We start from the raw sequence: 19,397 nt of genomic DNA on the forward strand, positions 1-19,397 counted from the left end.
GTTTACCCACATGCACATGGAGAAAGATGGGGCGGCAGGCGATGGGAAGGCGTTTATACGAGGTAATTTACAAGCAGCCCAGAATGTTCATTATGCTCTATCTACATTTTGCAAGCTTGAAAAACAGCTAATTTGGTACTCCTTGTTTGATATTCAAGACAAGGAGAGGAGTTAAGAGTCATGTAGAGGAGAAGCAATCTCCTCAATGAGGCAAGAGGAAGGTGCAGGTGCCTGGCCCCCCCGGCTCTCAGCTGAGGTGAGAGATGGGCAAGAGCTGGCTATGGGAAGGAGGGAGCTGGTGGCAGAAGGCACAAGGGAGACATGGTGCCAAGACACAGATTCAAAGAGCTCCATTTAACACAAGTCTAGGGGAACATCATCACTCAGTCTGCAGTCAATCTGCTTTTCCTTGCTTGAAGTCAAAGACCAGTGGTATGTTGGTAAATGTTTAACAAACAGCTCCCTGTGGGAAAAAAGGCCCCGATCAGTAATATCTGCTGATTTCTGTGGTGTAAATACTCCCACCATGACCGATTTCAAGCTATCAACATAGCATCAACCAGCTCACAAAATTCCTGAAAATTTAACAATCTGCTCGTGCAAGCTGGTATGAGTCAGCTACAGAACGCCACTGACAGAGGACAAAGCCTAGCACACCCCGCAATGTCTTGCATGATCTGTTGGTTTGGGACCTACTTCTCTCTCCAGCTTCACATACTGCTCTGATAACTGTGGTCTTCTTTCAGTTGCTCAAATGCACTATGTTCACTCTGACCACAGGGTCTTTGCATGTTCAAAGACCACCTCCATCCAAGCTGGCAGTTGTGCCTGGATCCTGGGCTCAAATTCTTCCTCTCCTCATAGCTGACCCCTCACCACACCTGTAGACCCAGCCTATCCCTTCCTAAAAACTGGCAGCCAATTCTTGCCTTTAGCAGAAGGAAGGTTATGGATTGGGTGGGGTCTGAAGGCAGACATGAGGCTTGTCACACCCTAACCATATCACCTGGGGCAGGTTACCACCTCCCCTGAGCCTTTATTTACCCAGCTATAACATCCAAACCATATATATCTATGCAGGCTTGCTGCAAGGATTAAAAGATGTAAAATATGAACCCACCTGGTATGCTGTAAGAAATTAACACAAATATATAAATTCAGTTTTGTTTTTATTCTAGACCTGGGCCAATAGCATCAGCAGCACCTGGGAACTTGTTTGAAATGGAAATTCTTGGGCCCCAGCCCAGACTCACTGAATCAGAACTGTGGGGTGGGGCCCAGCAATGTGCATTTTAATATGCCTTCCAGATGATTCTGATACACCTTCAGGTTTGAGTATACAGACCAATGTTTAGTGATTTAGCATAGAGATGCTCTGTTTATTCACTTCAATCTGTCTTGGGAAAGACCAGAAGATCTTACTGGAAATGGGCCATAAGAGTAGAGACTCACCTTGTGCCAGGTGGTGGGGAACAGAAATTTACCTGTGCGGAAAGTGTAAGATGTTCCAGGCACTTACCAAATGCCATAGGATGCTATGCCATTTGATTCTCACAGTAACCCTATGAGGTCTATTATCATCATCCCGTTTCATGAATGAGAAACTCAAGGCTCCAAAAAGTTTAATAACTCAGGAGAAGGTATAGGGATAAGGGCTTCCTTTCAGAGTTGTAGGGTCCTTACTCTCCTGGAACCGTGAGATCCATGACCTCCATATCCTGCTATGCCACACCTCTCCAGCTCCCACTCTCCTCCAAGTTCTTGGACTCCAACATTGGTCCTCATCCCACTAAGGTCTCATGGACACCCCAGATAGAGGGTTCACTTTCCTCCTTCATACAGTTCTAACTCTCAGAACAAACCACAACTCCTTCTCCCTCCCTTCATCTTCAAAGATAGCCCAGTAAACCTGTCACCTCAACCCACATCCACTTAAAGAGAGAATCACTTCAAAGAGGTGGGGCTGGTGAGAGAATATTATTTAGATACTTGATATTCTTTCTTCCTGTCTTCTGGGCACTACAAAGGGTAAAGAACAGTGCATTTTTTTTTTTTTCAGAGAAAAGAGATTTGACTCATTACAATGAATTGTGGAGCTGAAAAACCATTTCCTACAAGTATTGGAAATGTTAATGCCATCATCTTGCAAGAGTGGATAAGGAGGAGGCAGGTAATTCTGCCGAGACTGCCTGGGTACCTCATTGAAGTTAAAGGTCTGCACATTCAATCTTGATTGAATTACCATTATCAAGAGAGGCTGGCTTGGGCATGACGCAGAGACAGCCTGACATTCTGTGTACCTCCTTGTCCTGCCAGATCCATGCTGGCTGAAATGGGAAAACTCCCCTTTGTGGGGTCCTGGGAGGAGCTGCTCCAGTAGATGCAACCTTTGAGGGACTGAAGGGGACTGAAGTTGAGAGGGGCAAGCACCAGGAGAGGACCACCTGTGTCCTAAGGATGCCATCTAGGCACTGCCCACTGCCCCAATGACGGGCCTTTCTGAAGGAAGGAAGGGAGGTTTCTTATTTGTATTTCCTCAGAAGAAGAACATGAGATATGTATTTGGATGCAAGTAGTTGGTGTGGGGGGTGATCACAGAAAACACCAGGAGGGGAGTGGGAAGTGATACAGAGAAGAAATCTAATAGGGGCATGTCATTCAGCAAGTTGCCACTGTGGCCAGTTGAGGCTTAATTTGGCTGAGGAGCTCTGGGAGACATCATAGAAGAATGTGCACCTCTAAGTCATTTCACCTAAGCGGTGAGGGAGCTAGGGTATGTATATACCCACTTCCATCAGTCATTGAGGGCAGGTTCTGGGGACATTTAATATTCTGGCTCTTTGGTCCTGCCCTGCAGGAAGGCAGAGAAGGCTCCAGTGGCTAGAAACTCCTTAGGAAAAGAAGGAAAGGTGCTGGCAGTTTGAATTAGCACTAGCACACATGCACATAGTGAGTGTTTGGGGATATGGCAGGGTACCAATGATTTCTGCACCACAAGGCATCTGTAGGACCCAGGCAAGGGCCACCCTCAGAGATAGTAAAGCAGAAGGGAGGCTGAGAGGAGCATTGAACAGGGCACCCATTCTGTCACCCCCAGCTCTGTCTCCCCAGGAATCAGCAGAGAAACCTGCTATGAGAAAAGGCCTCTGAGTTTTGTTTTGAACCTGAGTTCCTCACTAGGAGTGGGGGTCCTCTCTGCACACCATAGCCCCACCTCCTTCTGGAAAAGATGGGCCTCTCTGAAGAGCTCATCTGCTCTGAGGATGGACCTTAGCAACACATTCTCTCCCAAGAAAATGGATGTGACTTGATGCAAAGAGGACTGTTTGGTAAGGAATATGTGCCACCCTGGCAGGCAAGAGACCACAGCTCCAGTCATGGCTGTTCTACAGACTTGCTGTGTGACCTTGGGCAGGGTGCACTCCATCTCTGGGCCATGTCTTCTTGCCTGTGAACTCAAAAAGGCTACACTAACTCATCTAGACTTAAAAGTCTATGACTTAATTTAATAAACATTCAGATTTAATAAACATTTAGCTTAATGTGGCCTCTCCATCCTGAGAGCTCCCCTAGAGCCATCTGACAGGTGAGAACCTGAAGGTCAGAGAGGTGAAGTGATGGTGCTGAAGGTAAACAACAGAACTGCGATGGAAACCTGAGCCCACCTGACCTCATGTCTAAGACCCCAATACACCTGAGCCCCGTGGCTTTTCCTAGATTGGTGGAAGAGAAGTCTCAGAAAATGTGCTGATATCCTGTGTGCCCTCAAACCCCCTCTCCACTTCATCTGGCTCTCTAATCCAGGTGGCTGATTGCTATGGCCAAGATTGGACATTCTCAAAGTTGCACATGCATCACCATCACCTGGAGGGCTTTTAGAAATACAGATTGCTAGACTCTGTCCTCAGAATTTATGATTCAGTAAGTCTGGGGTGGAGCCCAAGAATTAGCACCTCTAATGAGTTCCCAGGTCACGCTGATGCTGCTGCTCTAGGCATTACACTTTGAGAACCAGAACCACTGGATTAGGTCAACAGATCCCCTGTTCTCTGGATTCTGGTTGGGTTCAGCCAATGGAAAGCACAGGCAGAAGATTGGGCGGAGGGAGGAGAGTGTGATGGAGGTACTTACTCCTCCAGCACCCCTTGGTGGGGTCACCATGGGTGGCTGCCTTGCCACCAAAGGTCGCACCCACCTCTGGTCAGGTCCTCTCTCTTTGGGTCCTGGTAACCCCTCCCTACCGAATCCTTCGTGGTCTGAGGATGAAATTTAGCCCCAAGGTACTGCACTATCCCTTGTAGTCTTTCTACATCTAGATTATACCTTTATAAACAACTGATCCCAGAAGGGGGCCTCATTTTGTAACATTTGCAACCTCTGTGATCACTTCGGCTTCTCAGTGTCAGCTCCTTCCTGCCAGTCTAGGAAGCACCTCTAAAACTTTACATGGAGAATGCTTTGGGATTCCTGAATTTCCCCTTGCCAACAGTCTGTGTCCTAGAGTTACTTGGAAGCAAAGAACTCTTTGTTCTTATTTTACCCATTCACTTCCTTCCCTTTCACTTCCTTTCCATGTCCACTCCCTAGAAACCCCACTGTCTCTATTACTAAATTCTAAATAGAAACACTTGGAAGAAAGGGGATATTTTGTCAAGATCTCTCACTGTTTCATTTGTAGGCAGTGCCCTCCCTCCTACTCGTCCCCTTTAATCTTTTCTGTTCTCCCTGGCCTGGGCCTTTGTCCTCCACTCCAGCCTCACAGTGCTCTGGGTTCCTTAAGATGCTAATCACAGCCAGTTTTCTTCTTGCGCCAAGAACATTTCTATTTATCAAGCTGCGGCAGGCTTTGCCTTTGGGAGGGACACATACAAGGGCAGGAACAGTTTCCATTTCTCGGGGCTGTTTCTTTTTTACATATCCCATTTCAATTCCAGGTTTTTTTTTTTTTTCCCATTTCTCTTTTTTTCTTGATTCCCCTTTATGTCTTGCGCTGCTTTCTGAATTCACTGGTTACCTCAGCACTGTCTCCTTTCAGCACTGAATGCAGACCTGCTCTGGCGCTGATCTCTTGCAGAATGATTGACTCTTACATTAGAAAGGAGATTCTGGTTTATTTAAACCCATCACGGTGGTATCGTCAAGGTGCTTCAATTCTCTCTGTCTCCATTTGGGTTTCTCAGAAGTAGATCTAAGACAGAGATTTTAGTCCAAGCAGTTTATGTAGGAGGAGACAGGAATACCAGTAGGAAAGGGGCGATGTATGACAGGGAAGAGAAAGTAGCTTATTAAGGGTAAGTTTTCAATCCCATTAGGATTGCAGGTAGCTCATCCTCATCCCTATGGGAACTCTGGAAGGAACTTCAGGGGAACGGTGAAGAAGCTGGGGTATTTCGTGGTGGAGGGCTTCTCCTGGGGTTATTAACCCTTCAGGATTTGCAGGCTGCCTGTGTCTGGGCAGGGGATCCTTTCCCAGCTTTGGAGAAAGTCCTCAGTCTAAGAGCTGCAGGCAGGGCAGGGCTAGGGTGAAACAAGCTCAGAGCCTCAGCCATAGGCTTTAAGGAGGAGCTCGCTCCCAGAATTGTGCCCATGCAGGGTCAACGGCTGAGCATGGGCATCTCCCTGCATGTTTCACCCTCATCCTGGCCCTGCACACCCACCCTACCAGCTGCGTGCTGCTCACAGTGAGGCCGTGGGAAGTAGGTGGGACACTGATGGCATCTTCTGCAGTCCCAGCGCTGGAGTTCTCATTGCCTTCATTTTTCCTGACTTCCTGGATCCTGCCTTCTCAGAAGCAGCTCGCAGAAGGGTTAGATTGTTTTCATCCTTCTCTGTCTTGTGTCCCATCTTGCCACTGTCTTCATTCAGGCTCAATATCTTCTTCCTTACTGGAATATCATTGTTCCAAGTGCCATTGGGCCCAGCTTTCTTCACCCCTCCTTTCTGGGTGTTCTCTATCATAGTTGGGAAGCAGAGAAGAGACCACTGCTCATGGCCTTCAGAGACTCTCCCACACTCAGTTCCTATTTACTGGGCACCAACCATAGGCCAGGTTTGGGGAAACCAAAGTGGAAGGGAGTCGTGGTCCTACTGTCATGGAACATCTATTCTATTAATGGAGATGGCCATCAACATTCCTCCAAATGCCTGTCAAGCCACAGTCATGACGAGGGCTAAGAAGACATATATTGTGCTCTAGGAGTGAATAGTGGGGCTCTGAACATATTCAAAGGATCAGAAGAATTCCCTAAGCAAGGGATGACTGAGCTGAGATCTGAAGAATACATGGACCTTTGCAGGTCACAGAGAGGAAGGAAGGGAACTTTAATAGAACAGAATGTGCAAGGGCCCTGTGACATAGAAGGGCATGGGGAGCTCAAGGAACTGAAGGAAAGCCAGTGTGGCTTCAGGGGAGAGGCTGTGATAGAGAGGGTATCCTGTGAAATAAGACTGAAAAGATGGCTGAGGGCCTTTCCATAAGGAAAACTGAAAAGTGAAGGGAAATCATTTGAAGGGTTTTTAGTGGGAAAATGACATCATCCAATTCATGTTTCAACGAAGTTTTTCTGGCTTCTATCAGGGATCAGACAGGCAAAAAGATGGGGCCAAATTAGCTGTAGAGTAACCAGAAAGGAGATTGGGCAGCGCCAAGTGACAGCGGATGATGATCTGGGCTAGGCTGCTGCAGTGGCAATCCAGGGGAGATACAGAGCATGCCTTCTGACCTCAGGCCCCCCTTGGCTTGGGCCTGGATAGGTAGCCCAGCCTGAGTATCCTTGTCTCTCAAGGATTCAGGGTCCCTTCAGTGTGCTCTAGTCATTTCCCCTTCTCCTTCTCTCCTTCCCCCCTTTCTTCCTTCCTTCTCTCTTTCTTTTTTTTTTTCCTTTTTTTTGAGGCAGAGTCTCACTCTATCACTCAGGCTGGAATGCAGTGGTGCAATCATGGCTCACTGCAGCCTTCACCTCCTGGACTCAAGCAATCCCCCCACCTCAGCCCTCTGAGTAGCTAGGACCACAGGCGTGCACCCCCACACCCAGCTAACGTTTTGTACTTTTTGTAGAGATGGGGTTTAGGCTGGTCTTGAACTCCTGAGCTCAAGAGATCTGCTTGCCTCGGCCTCGCAAAGTGCTGAGATTACAGGCATGAGCCACCACACCTGGCTGTCATTTTTTCCTTATCTGTGCCACATCTCTAGGAGAAAGACATTTTTAAACCTGTTTTACAGAGAATAAAAGTTAGAGTGATAGACTAAGATCACATAACTTACAATGTATGGACACTGTCTGAACTCACAGCCTAACAAGGAGATAAGTGACTATATATTTTAGGGTACAGTATCCACAGTGCAGGAGCAGAGAATGCTGGGGACCAGACAGGGCAGGCAGCTCCCTGTGGCGGAGTGGGGGCTCCCCAGGAGCAGGAGCTCCACCTCCCAGGACCCATCACAGGGTCTGCTTAGAGAAGGCCCACATGTTATAAGTCTTAATACCTGTTTGCTGACTGTTTGAATATCAGTTCTCAACACTTCACTTGCAAGAAATCTTGCTGTCTGAATTACCATCTTCCAAGAGAAAAATTATAAATGTTTTCTGATTAGTTCTACCATTCATAGCCCATTCCTAAATCAGCACAGGAAACAGCTAAGCTAAAACTTCTGCCTTTTTCTTCCTTTACAATCTGCCTGTATCTTACTCTTTCTTCCTCCAAGTTTTTTCTTAGGCAATGTCTAGACAGTTAAAACAAAACAAAACAAAACAAAACTCTGAATTGTGCTAGAAATAATTTGTCATTCAGGATCCTTTTTTTTTTTTTTTCCGTTTGGATGAACTGGGTTACTCTGAGCTGAGACCAAGGGATGCTCCTCACACCATTGGTGAGATGTCAAAAGGTTCAGGTTGGTTACATTGAGTCAGACAAAGGCTGTTGTAGACTCCTGTTCTAATTAGAATACATGCTTAGCATTTTATACAAGATAACTTTGTCTTCTCTATATTTATGTTACTTTGAAGGCTGTACCTACCAATGTTTGGCAGTGACAATACTTGTGTGTTACCTATGCATGACATTCAGTTATGTGGCAGTCTCTCTCTTCCTCGCCCCCCAGAACTGAATACCATGCACCTGTCACACACAAGTTATTGTCATTGTTCAGGCCCCATTATCCCTTGGTGAGACTATTGCAGTAGTCTGCTGACTGATCCCTCTGCTACCAGCCTTTCCCAATGAAGTACACCTTCCATATCTGCTGCCCCTAGTGATCTTTCCAAAATAGACATCTGATCATGCCCACCTCTCCCTCACCAACCTGCCTTATTCCATGTCCCCACAGGACATGTCCTGAGTACTCAGTGAATCCTGGTTAATGAAATAAGGTGGAATGATAGATCCATGCTGCTCATCAGTGACCTCAAGAAAGTAACCCTATGGGTAAGAGTAATGGTGCCAAGCACTGCAGCAAGAGTTTTATGTGCATTTAAATGCTCCTCCTATTATCTTCATCATTTTAAAGGGGAGGAAACGAAAGTTTACAGAGGTCAGGTAACTTTCCCGGGGCCCTACAGTTGGGATAGAAACCTGAGCAGTTTGACTCCAGAGGGCGCTAACTACTCTGCACCGCTGACTTCATCAATGAGTCACTCACTGGGGTTGCCTACAGGAAAGGTAAATCTCATTGTTGAGCAAAGGCAATGTCCTTCCTCAGCCCTGCATAAGAACATGCTTTCCCCTGCAGGCTCAGTACCTCCCGAGCTGCACTGATGCAGACCTGAGGGCAGACCCTCACCTCGGAGCCCCTGCCCTGCTATAGTGGGGTCAGGTAGAATCTGTGTTGCCTTAAACTCTGTCTCTTGTATGATAGGAGTAGCCCCAGGCTCCTGTGGGGCCTGAGCTGGGCATACCCCAAGCCCCAGGTGTATGCCAGAGTTACTGGCTTCTTCTGAGCATCAGCCTTTACTTCTGAGCATCAGCCAATGTGACTCCACCTTCTTGGAGGAGCACCATTCTCTTGCCCGGGTGCTCCTGGCCCCTCCCTCATAGGCTGGGGCCCATGCTCCTCACCCCAGGTTGCTGCCAAAGTCCTCCTTTGAATTAGAGGAGCTTCTGGGAACACAGAGCTCATCTCTTTGTCCAGCTGTGGGGTCTTCTGCATGCCAGCCCTTTTGGCTGGGCTTCCTCCCCGACCTGAGGAATTGAGCAGGCAATGCTCGGTGAGACCCAGCCTTCAGAGGTTCTTCCCCAAGAGGCTTCATGGTTCTGCTCTGCCCTGACCCAGCTCCCTGCCTGCTCCCTTCAGCTGACATCAGCCATGCTCTGTCATCCAGTCTAGGGATGACAATAAGGCTGAAATAAAGCTTCCATCTTGGCATGTGGATACAAAGCTAGAGACATCAAAGATTATTTGATAACAAATTCCAGGTAAATAATAGTAATAGCCTCTTTTCCCCTGTGTCCTCAACACCCGAATCTTAGGAGCTCCCAGAAGGGCACCTACAGGATATGATGTTCCCATATCGATTCTTATTGCGGTTTTCATCCTCCTTGGCTGTGTCCCACGAAGCTGTCTGCCCCTCTGGTAAGGCCTAAAAAGCAAGGACAGAGTGGTTAGAGTGGCCTGAGATAGGAGCTTTATATAAGTGGAGATGAACCAACAGGGGGAAGTGAGACCCAGTGCAATGGGACTCCTAGTGGAAAGGGCTGGATGTCCTTGGATGGGGCCTGGGGAGGACGTAGATTTTGGTCTGTCCATGGACCAATTCTCTTGTTCATTGTTTCAAATGTTATTGATGTCTTCTGTGTCATGAGTTCACAATCTAGCCCAGTAGGGGAATCGCTTGTCCATTCATTGAATTATTCATTCATACACTCAACAGATACTTATTGAGCCCCTAACATGCGCTGGGCACTGTTTTAGGTACTAGGGATAGAGAGAAACAGACAAGTTCCCCTTGAGCTTCCAGTCAACTAGGAAATGTAGCAAATGAAAAAGTAAATGTGTAATTTTAGATATGAAAAATGCTATGATGAAAATAAAGCAGGATAAAGGGATAGTGATGAGGAATGAGAATTATTTCAGATTATACACTCTGGGAGGGCTTCTCCAAGAAGGTAACATTTAAGTTACAGTAGTCCTCACTTATCCTTGGAGGATTTGTTCCTAGACCCCCCAGTGGGGACTCCTGAAACCATGGATATTACCGAACCCTATATATACTATGTTTTTTCTTATACATACATACTTGTGATAAAGTTCAATTTATAAATTAGGCATAGCAAGAGATTAAGAACAGCAATAGAATGACAACAATATACTGTAAGTTATGTAAATGCAGTCTTTCTCTCTCTCTCTAAATATCTTAATTTTTTTTTTACTGCAGTTGACCTTGGGTAACTGAAACCATGAAAAGCAAAACTGCAGATAAGGGGAACTTCATTAATGATAGATACTGTAATTCCTTAATATGAAAGAACCAGTCACACCAAGAAAAGTAGAAAGTGCTTTTCAGGCAGAGGGAACAACAGGTGCAAAGATGGTCAGGCAGCAACCAAATGACCATATTCAAGGACTGGAGTGATGTGAAGAGGGGAGAATTAGTAATGGTAGTATCTAGAGTGGATGGGGGAGTCCAGATTATATAAGGCATTGCTATTACTGGTTAATTAATTGGGCATTATTCTAAGTATGATGAAAAATCATCAGAGGGTTTTGGGCAGGGGAATCATCTGATCTGATTCATGTATTACAAAGTACAATCTGGCTCATGTATGGAACACAGGCTCTGGGAGGGCCATGGAGGAAGCAGGGAGATCTGCTAGAAAGTTGTGGCAGTACTCCAGGCAACACATGATGGTACCTTGGACTCTTAGACAAGGGTGGTGGTGGTGGACGTGTGAGAAGTGATTATTTGCAGGATGTTCAGTTGAATATTGTTGACTTGGGTTGCTCAGAAGCAGACTCAGAGATAAGAAGTCAGGCACAAGTAGTTTGTTTGGGAGGCAATCCCAGGGAGTTTGGGTGGGAGAATGGGGAAGTGGTACAATCAAGGGAATGAAGTCGATATAGGGCCCATCAATGAGCAGGTTACCACTGTGGGCAACTGGGGCTTAATCCAGTGGGCACATCTCATGCCTCACAGCTATCCCACCATGGGGGTGGTGCAAAGTTGGGGTAGTTATTGATGAGTTCTCATCCAGTATTGGTTGAGGACAACTCTTGGAAACTCCCCAGCACTTCTTCCATGCTCTATGGGCAGAGTGTGCATATTCTTCTGTCTTGAAGAAGCCCTCAGGCAAAAAGTCACAGGTGCTTACAGGAGGAAACCATCAGGTGGGCATACATGGGAACAGTGAGTGTAGAGTGGATGTGTGCAGGGCACCAACACATCTGCCACAGATGCCGACTATGAAGGAAAGAGAGGAATGAAGGCTGACCCTTAGATCACTGAAGAACTGAGTGGAGAGAGATGTTATTTATTGAGATGGAGAAGCCTGGGTTAGAAACAGGATTGGGGAGGTAAGAATTAAGTGTTGTATTTTGGGTAAAGTGCTTAGAAGAGTGCCTAGCATTGAATACTGCATACTTTAAAAAAAATGTTCAAAATAACAAATAATGGCAGCCACATTTGAGATGCCTATTAGACATCCAAGCTGATGTTGAATAGGCAGTTGGACACAGACACCCAGAGCTTAGGGGTAGGGAGGAGATAGAAGTCATCAGTCAGTTTAAGAGGATGGCAACCACCAATAAGACAGACAAGTCAACAAACATGAGACAATTTGCAAGAGTTACGAGTCAAGTGGTATGGAAATACAGGGAAGGGTACAGTCAGTTATTTCATAGAGAGGGAGGACGGGCAGTTAAGGGCGTGGAAACAGCTATAGAAAAGCTGTAGAAGCATGATGATCAGACCGTGTTTTGATTACTGTCTCTACCCTACCTTCAGTAGTATAGGCTGAACATCCTGCTCATGCCCTTGCATTGCTTCTGAGACTGAATTTGTACCACCTTCAGTCTACACAGCTCTCTGTCAGCAGTGCAGGAGAACCCACCATTCATCTTAATACACCAGCCTTGCCTTTGCCCATCTATTCTTTACTAGGTCCATCCTAAGCAAGGAAGAACCTGTAACCAGGTTGATCCGAAATTCAGCCCCTCAATAAGCCCTGTTTTATTGGCAGAATCTGAACAGGCCAGTGCTCACGCACGGTTCCACCTGTCTTGCATCTGGTCTGTCAAGTGTTAAATCAACCTGAGTGAGTCTTTTCCTAGAGTGGGAGTTGGAATGCTTTTTCTGTAATGGGCAAACTAGAAAGCAGTTTGGGCTTTGTGAGTTGTGTAGACTCTGTTGCAACAACTCAAACTCATACTCGACTCTACTGTTGTAGAGTGAAAACAGTCACAGATAAAAAGCAAACAAATGGCCATGGCTGTGTTCCAATACATCTCTATTTACAAAAATAGGCGCTGGGACCGGGTGCAGTGGCTCATGCCTGTAATCCCAGCACTTTGGGAGGCTGAGGCAGGCAGATCACAAGGTCAGCAGTTGAAGACCAGCCTGGCCAATATGGTGAAACCTCATCTGTACTAAAAATACAAAAATTAGCTGGGCATGGTGACACATGCCTGTAGTCCCAGCTACTCAGGAAGCTGAGGCAAAAGAATTGCTTGAACCCAGGAGGTGGAGGTTGTAGTGAGCCAAGATCACCCCACTGCACTCCAGCCTGGGCAACAGTGAGACTTTGTCTCAATAAATAATTAGATAGATAGATAGATAGAAAGATAGGTGTTGGGCTAGATTTAGCCTATGGCTATAGCTTGCTTTTATTATAGAAGCATGACTATGATCCTCATCCATGCAGTGGTTGAGTAGGTGGAATTCGTGCTCATTCTGCTACCTAGCAACTTCAGATTCATTAGAGGGTACAGGAATGAGTTCTTTGCCTGGACTTCTCAGGCTGAGCCATATTCTACAACTTAGCCTTTCTTAGGTTTTAGATTGTGGTAATAAAGTGCCTTCCTAGCTATTAATGGGTCATAATTTTGTTCTATGTCCAATGTCCTTAGACAAACATCCTAGAAGAGAATCAAAACAGGTGCTAGGCTTTGGGCATCAATCTCTGACCTAAATCTGGGTAGGGCAAAAATGTTATAAGGATAGGTAAGTGCTCATTTTACAAATGTGGGGCTTATGTCTCACTTTTCTCCCTTGTTCTTTCTCCTTCTTTTCCTGTTTCTCTTCTTGCTCCTCATTCTACCAAACCTTGCATCCATCCTGCCACCAATTTAGGACATCTCTAGGTGGAAGATGCTTCTAGGTACTGCAGGTAACTCTTAGAACTCAGATTCCAGCCCTAGCCTCCTCCTCTATCCCAGCCAGGTAGCTCCAGCTCCTCCAGGCAACTTTCCAGGTCTGTTCTCTGTATGTGAAGGGAGGTTGCTGCTTTCAGTGTTAGCAGCACTGGATTTCTGGATGTCGAAGATGATCTTTTGAGGGTAGATTTTGTACCTGAAACCCTCTGTGATAAAAGCCAATTGTTCATCCAAATATGTCCCCCTGAAAGTGAGGTGAAGCCAAAAGCAGGACAGCATGACTGTTTTCATACTGATTTTTTGAAAAAAGAATTGTGTTGAGTACTTGCCATGTGCCAGGGTTTGGGTTACCATTATCTTAAGGTCTCTTTATGACTGCACATTAGAATCATCTGGGGAGGCTTTACGACTCCCAAAGGCAAGGTCCCCCCCAAGACCAATGAAGTCAGACTCTCTGGGGTGGGGCACGGGCACTGGTAGTGTTTAAAGCTCCCCAGCTAATGCTGCTATGCAGCCATAATTTTTGCAAATAGTGACTTTAAAATACTTCCCTACGAGTCTCCTCATTGGTTTCTTTTGTTTTGGGTTTGTCCCTTCCAATCCATTCTCCACTGTAGTCAGAGAGATCTTTCTAAAATGTGAATAGGACCCAGTGACTCCTCTTGCCATTGCCTTCAGGATACATTTCAAACTCTTTAGTGCAACTTCCTTAACGACTTCACCCCAAATGCCCCTGCAGCCTCAATTCTTGTCCTTATATCTATATTGCCAGTTATAAGGTATTTAAACTTTATAGGACTTTTCACATGCTGTTCCCTTTGCCTGAAATTCCCTTCCACCTGAGTCCATCTGACAAACTCCTACATATCCTTCAAAACTCAGTGCAGGCATCTTCTTTGTGGAATCTTCTCTGTTCACTCTCCCTCACCCCACTGCATCCCCAGGTAAAGCCAGTTACTTCTATTATTAGATGGACTTCTTTGCATCTCATAATTTAACTCTGTTTCTCAACTTGGCCATGGGCTTCTCCAGGGAAAGGGCAGCATCTTTGTGACGACTGTGTCTCCAGAACGTGATGCTGGCTCTATACTTCAGATGTGCTTGAAAGACCTCTTTAGGATGAATGAATGAGTGAAATAATTAGTGAATGAGGTGGCTTCTGTGCTTTCAGAGGGCAAATATCCTGGGATCTTAGGGGTGTCGGTGACCTTGAAAATGGCCTAGTTGAGTTCCCATCCACAATGGCCTTCCAAGCAGCTGAGAAGCAGATCCATAGCATCTATCACTTGGATACCCTCCATGACAGATAGCTCACCACTTCTCCAACTTTTGGCCTCACTTTTGGACAGACTCGCCAGAGTTTTTTCTTTATTCAATCTCACTGTACTTTGCCTATGACATCTCATGGGGCCCCAGAGAGTAAATGTGTGCCCTTTCTGTCCTGTGACATCCTGCAGAGATTTGATGAAAGTCTCTTCTGTTCACTCCCAGAATCCTTGAATGGCAGTTTGGGGTCCTCTCACCATCAACAAACACCATGCCTTCCAGGAGACAACCCAGCATGCACCTATCCCTCGACAATCCTAAACCAAACAGAACAGTTGTGATAAGTGAGTGGCACTTTGTGGGGAACCACACAGGCCCTGTCATGGTCCTGGGAGCCTCCGTCTCCCTTAGTGGAGGCTGAAGGGGACTGAGTGGGCCTGGAGGCTGTGATGATGTTGACAGAAGCAGAGGAGGGATGCCTAATAGAGCCACTGGGAGGGAGTGGTAATGACCCCGTAATTGGCAGACTTTGATCACACATCCATTTCCCTTTTTGGGGAGCTACAATCTAATAAGGGCTAATCTCTTGAAGGAAAAAAAAATATGAGGGGGAAAAGTATGAAAGAGAGACTCATCTCCATCTTCAAAGTGAGCAAGCCGAGGGCATTATTTTTCCATTAGTGGCTAGTTACAGTAGATTGACCAGGGAATGGTGGCAGTCATTAGGTGCTAATCACATTCTTTTGAAACCAAAATTGCCATCTCATTATATTCATCCATTATCAATCTCCGCTTTCCTTTTGTCATTCTCTTCTCCTGAGAGTGCTGAGCCCTATTTTTACATTTCTCTCTGCGTGTGAAAATGTTTCCTACTCTTCAACAGTGTTGCTTTTCCAAGGCAGTCTTTTTTTGTTGTTGTTGTTCAAAAAATGTATTTGGGGATGTCCTTGTCCCTGGAGAGCTGCGCCATGGTATTTATAGAATCCTCAAAAGTCAGATTTGGAAGGGTCTTTTGAGAAAATTATTGACTCATTTTATAGATCAGCAAAGTGAGGTCCCGAGACAGGAAATGACTTGCCCAAGAATATACACTGAGTCTGTCCCCACTCCTTCCCTTGGTCACTTCCTTCCTTCCCCAGAGACCATCTGGATGCCAGGTGCTGGGATAGACAGGGACCGGGGCAAGGGACTACATAGGGTGGTGTGGGCAAAACTCTGAAAAGGGGAGATCTGAGAGGGAGAAAAGCAGCCCCTGAATTCTGGGAGCTGACCTGGCACAGGTGGGCCTTGGTGTTCTCCTGCTGAACATGGATAATTTCACGGAAGACCAACCACAGGCAAGGCCGCTCTGAGGCCACGATGAAACAAGACAAAAACAAGTTGTATCTGGACGCAGACAAAAATATGAACATTCTCCAAGCCAAAAAAAAAAAAAAAAAAAGACCAAACACCTCCCTATTCTGGTTAATATAAGTGACTACCGATTCTTTGCCAATTACAGCTCTAGCCTCTATCTGATCTTCCCTTCTTTTAGGTAAGATGTATTAAGATACCTAATCATACTACTTCCCAATGTGTCCAACCTAAAACAAAGCCTCACCTCCTTAGGCACTCTTTGAAATCAGCGAACACAGCCCACATTCTGAGTCCTTTATAACATCTTTTTCCTGAAATGTCCCACAGGAATGCGCACTTCCAGGTATGCATGTACCTCACTGCAACAAGTGATAAACCCAACTCCAGGAGGTGTGTCCCTGCTGATCTCTGGCCAATACATTTCAGCTAAAAACTAAAGGATAAGCAGGTACCAGCTTTGGCAAGAGCTGGGGAAAGAAGGTTCCATTCAGAGGGAACAGCAAGTGCAGAGGCTCTGGGATGGAATAAATTATTTGTGTTCTAGAATTTGAAGGGAGGCTCTCCAGAGCAGAGAGAATAAGAGGAGGATGACAAATAATGTGGATTTGGCTTGGGGTTGGAGCAGGGTGTTCAATCAAGGTCTTGTGGACCAAGGACAAGAACGTGAGTTTTATTATAATTAAATGGGAATGTTTTGGAATTTCTTTTTTTTTGAGATGGAGTTTCATTCTTGTTGCCCAGGCTGGAGTACAATGGCACGATCTCGGCTCATCGCAGCCTCCGCCTCCTGGGTTCAAGTGATTCTCCTGCCTCAGCCTCCCGAGTTAGCCGCGATTACAGTCCTGTGCCACCACATCCGGCTAATTTTTGTATTTTTAGTAGAGGCAGGGTTTCTCCATGTTGGTCAGGCTGGTCTTGAACTCCCGACCTCAGGTGATCTGCCCGCTTTGGCCTCCCAAAGTGCTGGGATTACAGGTGTGAGCCACCACGCCTGGCCCAGAAACTTTGAGGAGGAGGCTGAGCCAGTGTCAGCATTATGATAAATGGCAGACAGTGCTTGTCACTGGAATCTTCTTTATCCTTGATGATAGGCTTTATAGATTTTAGAATAAAATTATCATCTGATACCTGCCCCAGACTAACTCTCCCTGTGATTGCAACCCACCCTCCTATCCACAGAGCTGAGTCCATGGGAGGCTCAGACCACATGACCACAAGTCACAGACTTCTTGTGTTCTGCTGTGCTGACTTAGTCCACAGGACTATGAAACCTACCTTAATGTCCCATTTAGTACATTAATATTTAGGTACATTAATTATCTGCTAGAACTGAGAATGATCCCTGATGCCTGTGTGGCTGATTTTTTCTTCTACCTGGCTCTACTGAGCCAAACCAACAGAAGCTTGCCATCCTTCTTGAGATACTCTTCTTTGCATCTAAGGCTTTTTGAATTATGCCTAAAATAGTAAGATGTCAAAACACAAAGCTTCCTAGAGCAGCTCGCTCCCAATTCAAGGCTGAGGGCGTGCCAGCCCATTTCATTTACCTGTTCACCTCCTATCCTCAGCAGATTCTGCCATTTGCAATGCCCCCCTTCACTCCCCTTCACTTGACTGTATCCCTGGAGATAATTGGTTATGTTATGCCCTCGGGTGCAGCAAAACCAGGCCCAGGGATCGCTGATGAGACAGTTCCTGGCTGATGCTCCAGGGCACAGCTGAGGGCTTGCCTCCTCCATGTTCAGTCCAGCCTGCCAGGATTTCCCCATACCCCTGCCCAGCACTGTGCTCTCCTGGTGCAGGGAAGACTCTGGAGAGGTCTTCAGCAAGGAGGCACCATTTTACCTGGGTCTTTCCTTCATTTGTCTTATCAAGAAATACCCCTTGCACACTGTGTATACAAGTCAGGGAAAAGGCAGAGCTTTGCAAAAGGTGGACAGACTAGAGTGTTTGAATATTTTTACTGCAAATAAGTTCACCATTTTGAGTGTCAATAAACATTTCTGAAAACAGTCAGTAATACATCCTGCAGGTTATGGGTGGGGAAGGCTTTAACTATACAGAAGTAGCACAAGGTAACTTTTTGGTTGATGAAATTCTCATGTGTCCTGATTGTGTTGGTGTTTATACAACTCTATGCATTAGTTAAAACTCATAAAACTGTACACCCTCCCAAAATTAATTTTATAGTAAATTTTTAAAAATGGAAAATAACACACCCCACAGAATTTTGTGATCATTAGCGACTACCCAAGACAATACCCATAGCACCTGGCACAATGCCTGCTACACAGTAGGTGCTCAGAATCTTCCATCTTCCATATCTTCTATCCCAGTGATATAATATTGAACCTTTTTGGCCCACCTGTGGAAATCATTCTCTTGCCATCTTCAGTCAAAAACATCCAGGATGTTTTTTTAAATTTTACTTTAAGTTCTGGGATACACGTGCAGAACGTGCTGGTTTGTTACATAGGTATACATGTGCCATGGTCGTTTGCTGCACCTATCAACCTGTCATCTAGGTTTTAAGCCCCACATACATTAGGTATTTGTCCTAATACTCTCCCTCCTCTTGCCCTCCTCACTAACCCCCGACAGGCCCGGGGTGTCATATTCCCCTCCCTGTGTCCATGTGTTCTCTTTGTTCAGTTCCCACTTATGAGTGAGAACATGCGGTGTTTGGTTTTCCGTTCCTGTGTTAGTTTGCTGAGAATGATGGTTTCCAGCTTCATCCATGTCCCTGCAAAGGACATGAACTCATTCTTTTCTATGGCTGCATAGTATTCCATGGTATATATGTGCCACATTTTCTTCATCCAGTCTATAACTGATGGGCATTTGGGTTGGTTCCAAATCTTTGCTATTGTAAAGAGTGCTGCAGTAAACATATGTGTGCGTATGTCTTTATAGTAGAATTATTTATAATGCTTTGGGTATATACCCAGTAATGGGATTGCTGGATCAAATGGTATTTCTGGTTCTAGATCCTTGAGGAATTGCCACATAGTCTTTCACAATGGTAGAAACATCCAGTGTTTGGTTTTTTTTTTCTTACAAGGGCAAAGATGGGAACTCTCTGAAACATCTATTCTGATTTGTCTCAGACCAAAGGGATTCCCAGGATGTAGGACTATAAGTTTGAAAACTGGGACCATTTTGGGCAAATTGGAACAAGCTGGTCCCTCTAGGTGTAGGTAAAATAGCATTTAGGGAATGGGAATGTTTCATGATCTGTTGGGAGCCTAAGGTCTGGCCTCTATTGTGGTCCACAGGTTCAGTGAACACATTTACTGATGTCGATGGTCAGCTTGTGGGTGACAAGGGAATCACAACTCTGCAGGTTATGCACAATCCAAGAGCATTGCACCTACGGAAGCACCATGCATATGGCAGAAATTTTAGGGTTTCCATATTTATTATGAACATTTTCTGCAAGGTGACAGTCAAATATCTTGAGACAGGTGCACCT

General features: G+C 45.7%; 1 protein-coding gene across 1 annotated transcript in view; it reads right to left on the reverse strand.

Moving 5' to 3' along the window:
- The window catches only part of PTPRT (protein tyrosine phosphatase receptor type T), an 812,457-nt gene that overhangs the window by 54,662 nt on the left and 738,398 nt on the right, over positions 1 to 19,397 (reverse strand). The window contains exon 19 of the mRNA XM_030915349.1: positions 9,488 to 9,575. Within this exon, the coding sequence (XP_030771209.1) occupies positions 9,488 to 9,575 (88 nt within the window). The remainder of the gene's footprint in view (positions 1 to 9,487; positions 9,576 to 19,397) is intronic.

This window comes from Rhinopithecus roxellana, chromosome 13 (genome assembly GCF_007565055.1).
Source record: "Rhinopithecus roxellana isolate Shanxi Qingling chromosome 13, ASM756505v1, whole genome shotgun sequence".
Classification (NCBI taxonomy): domain Eukaryota; kingdom Metazoa; phylum Chordata; class Mammalia; order Primates; family Cercopithecidae; genus Rhinopithecus; species Rhinopithecus roxellana.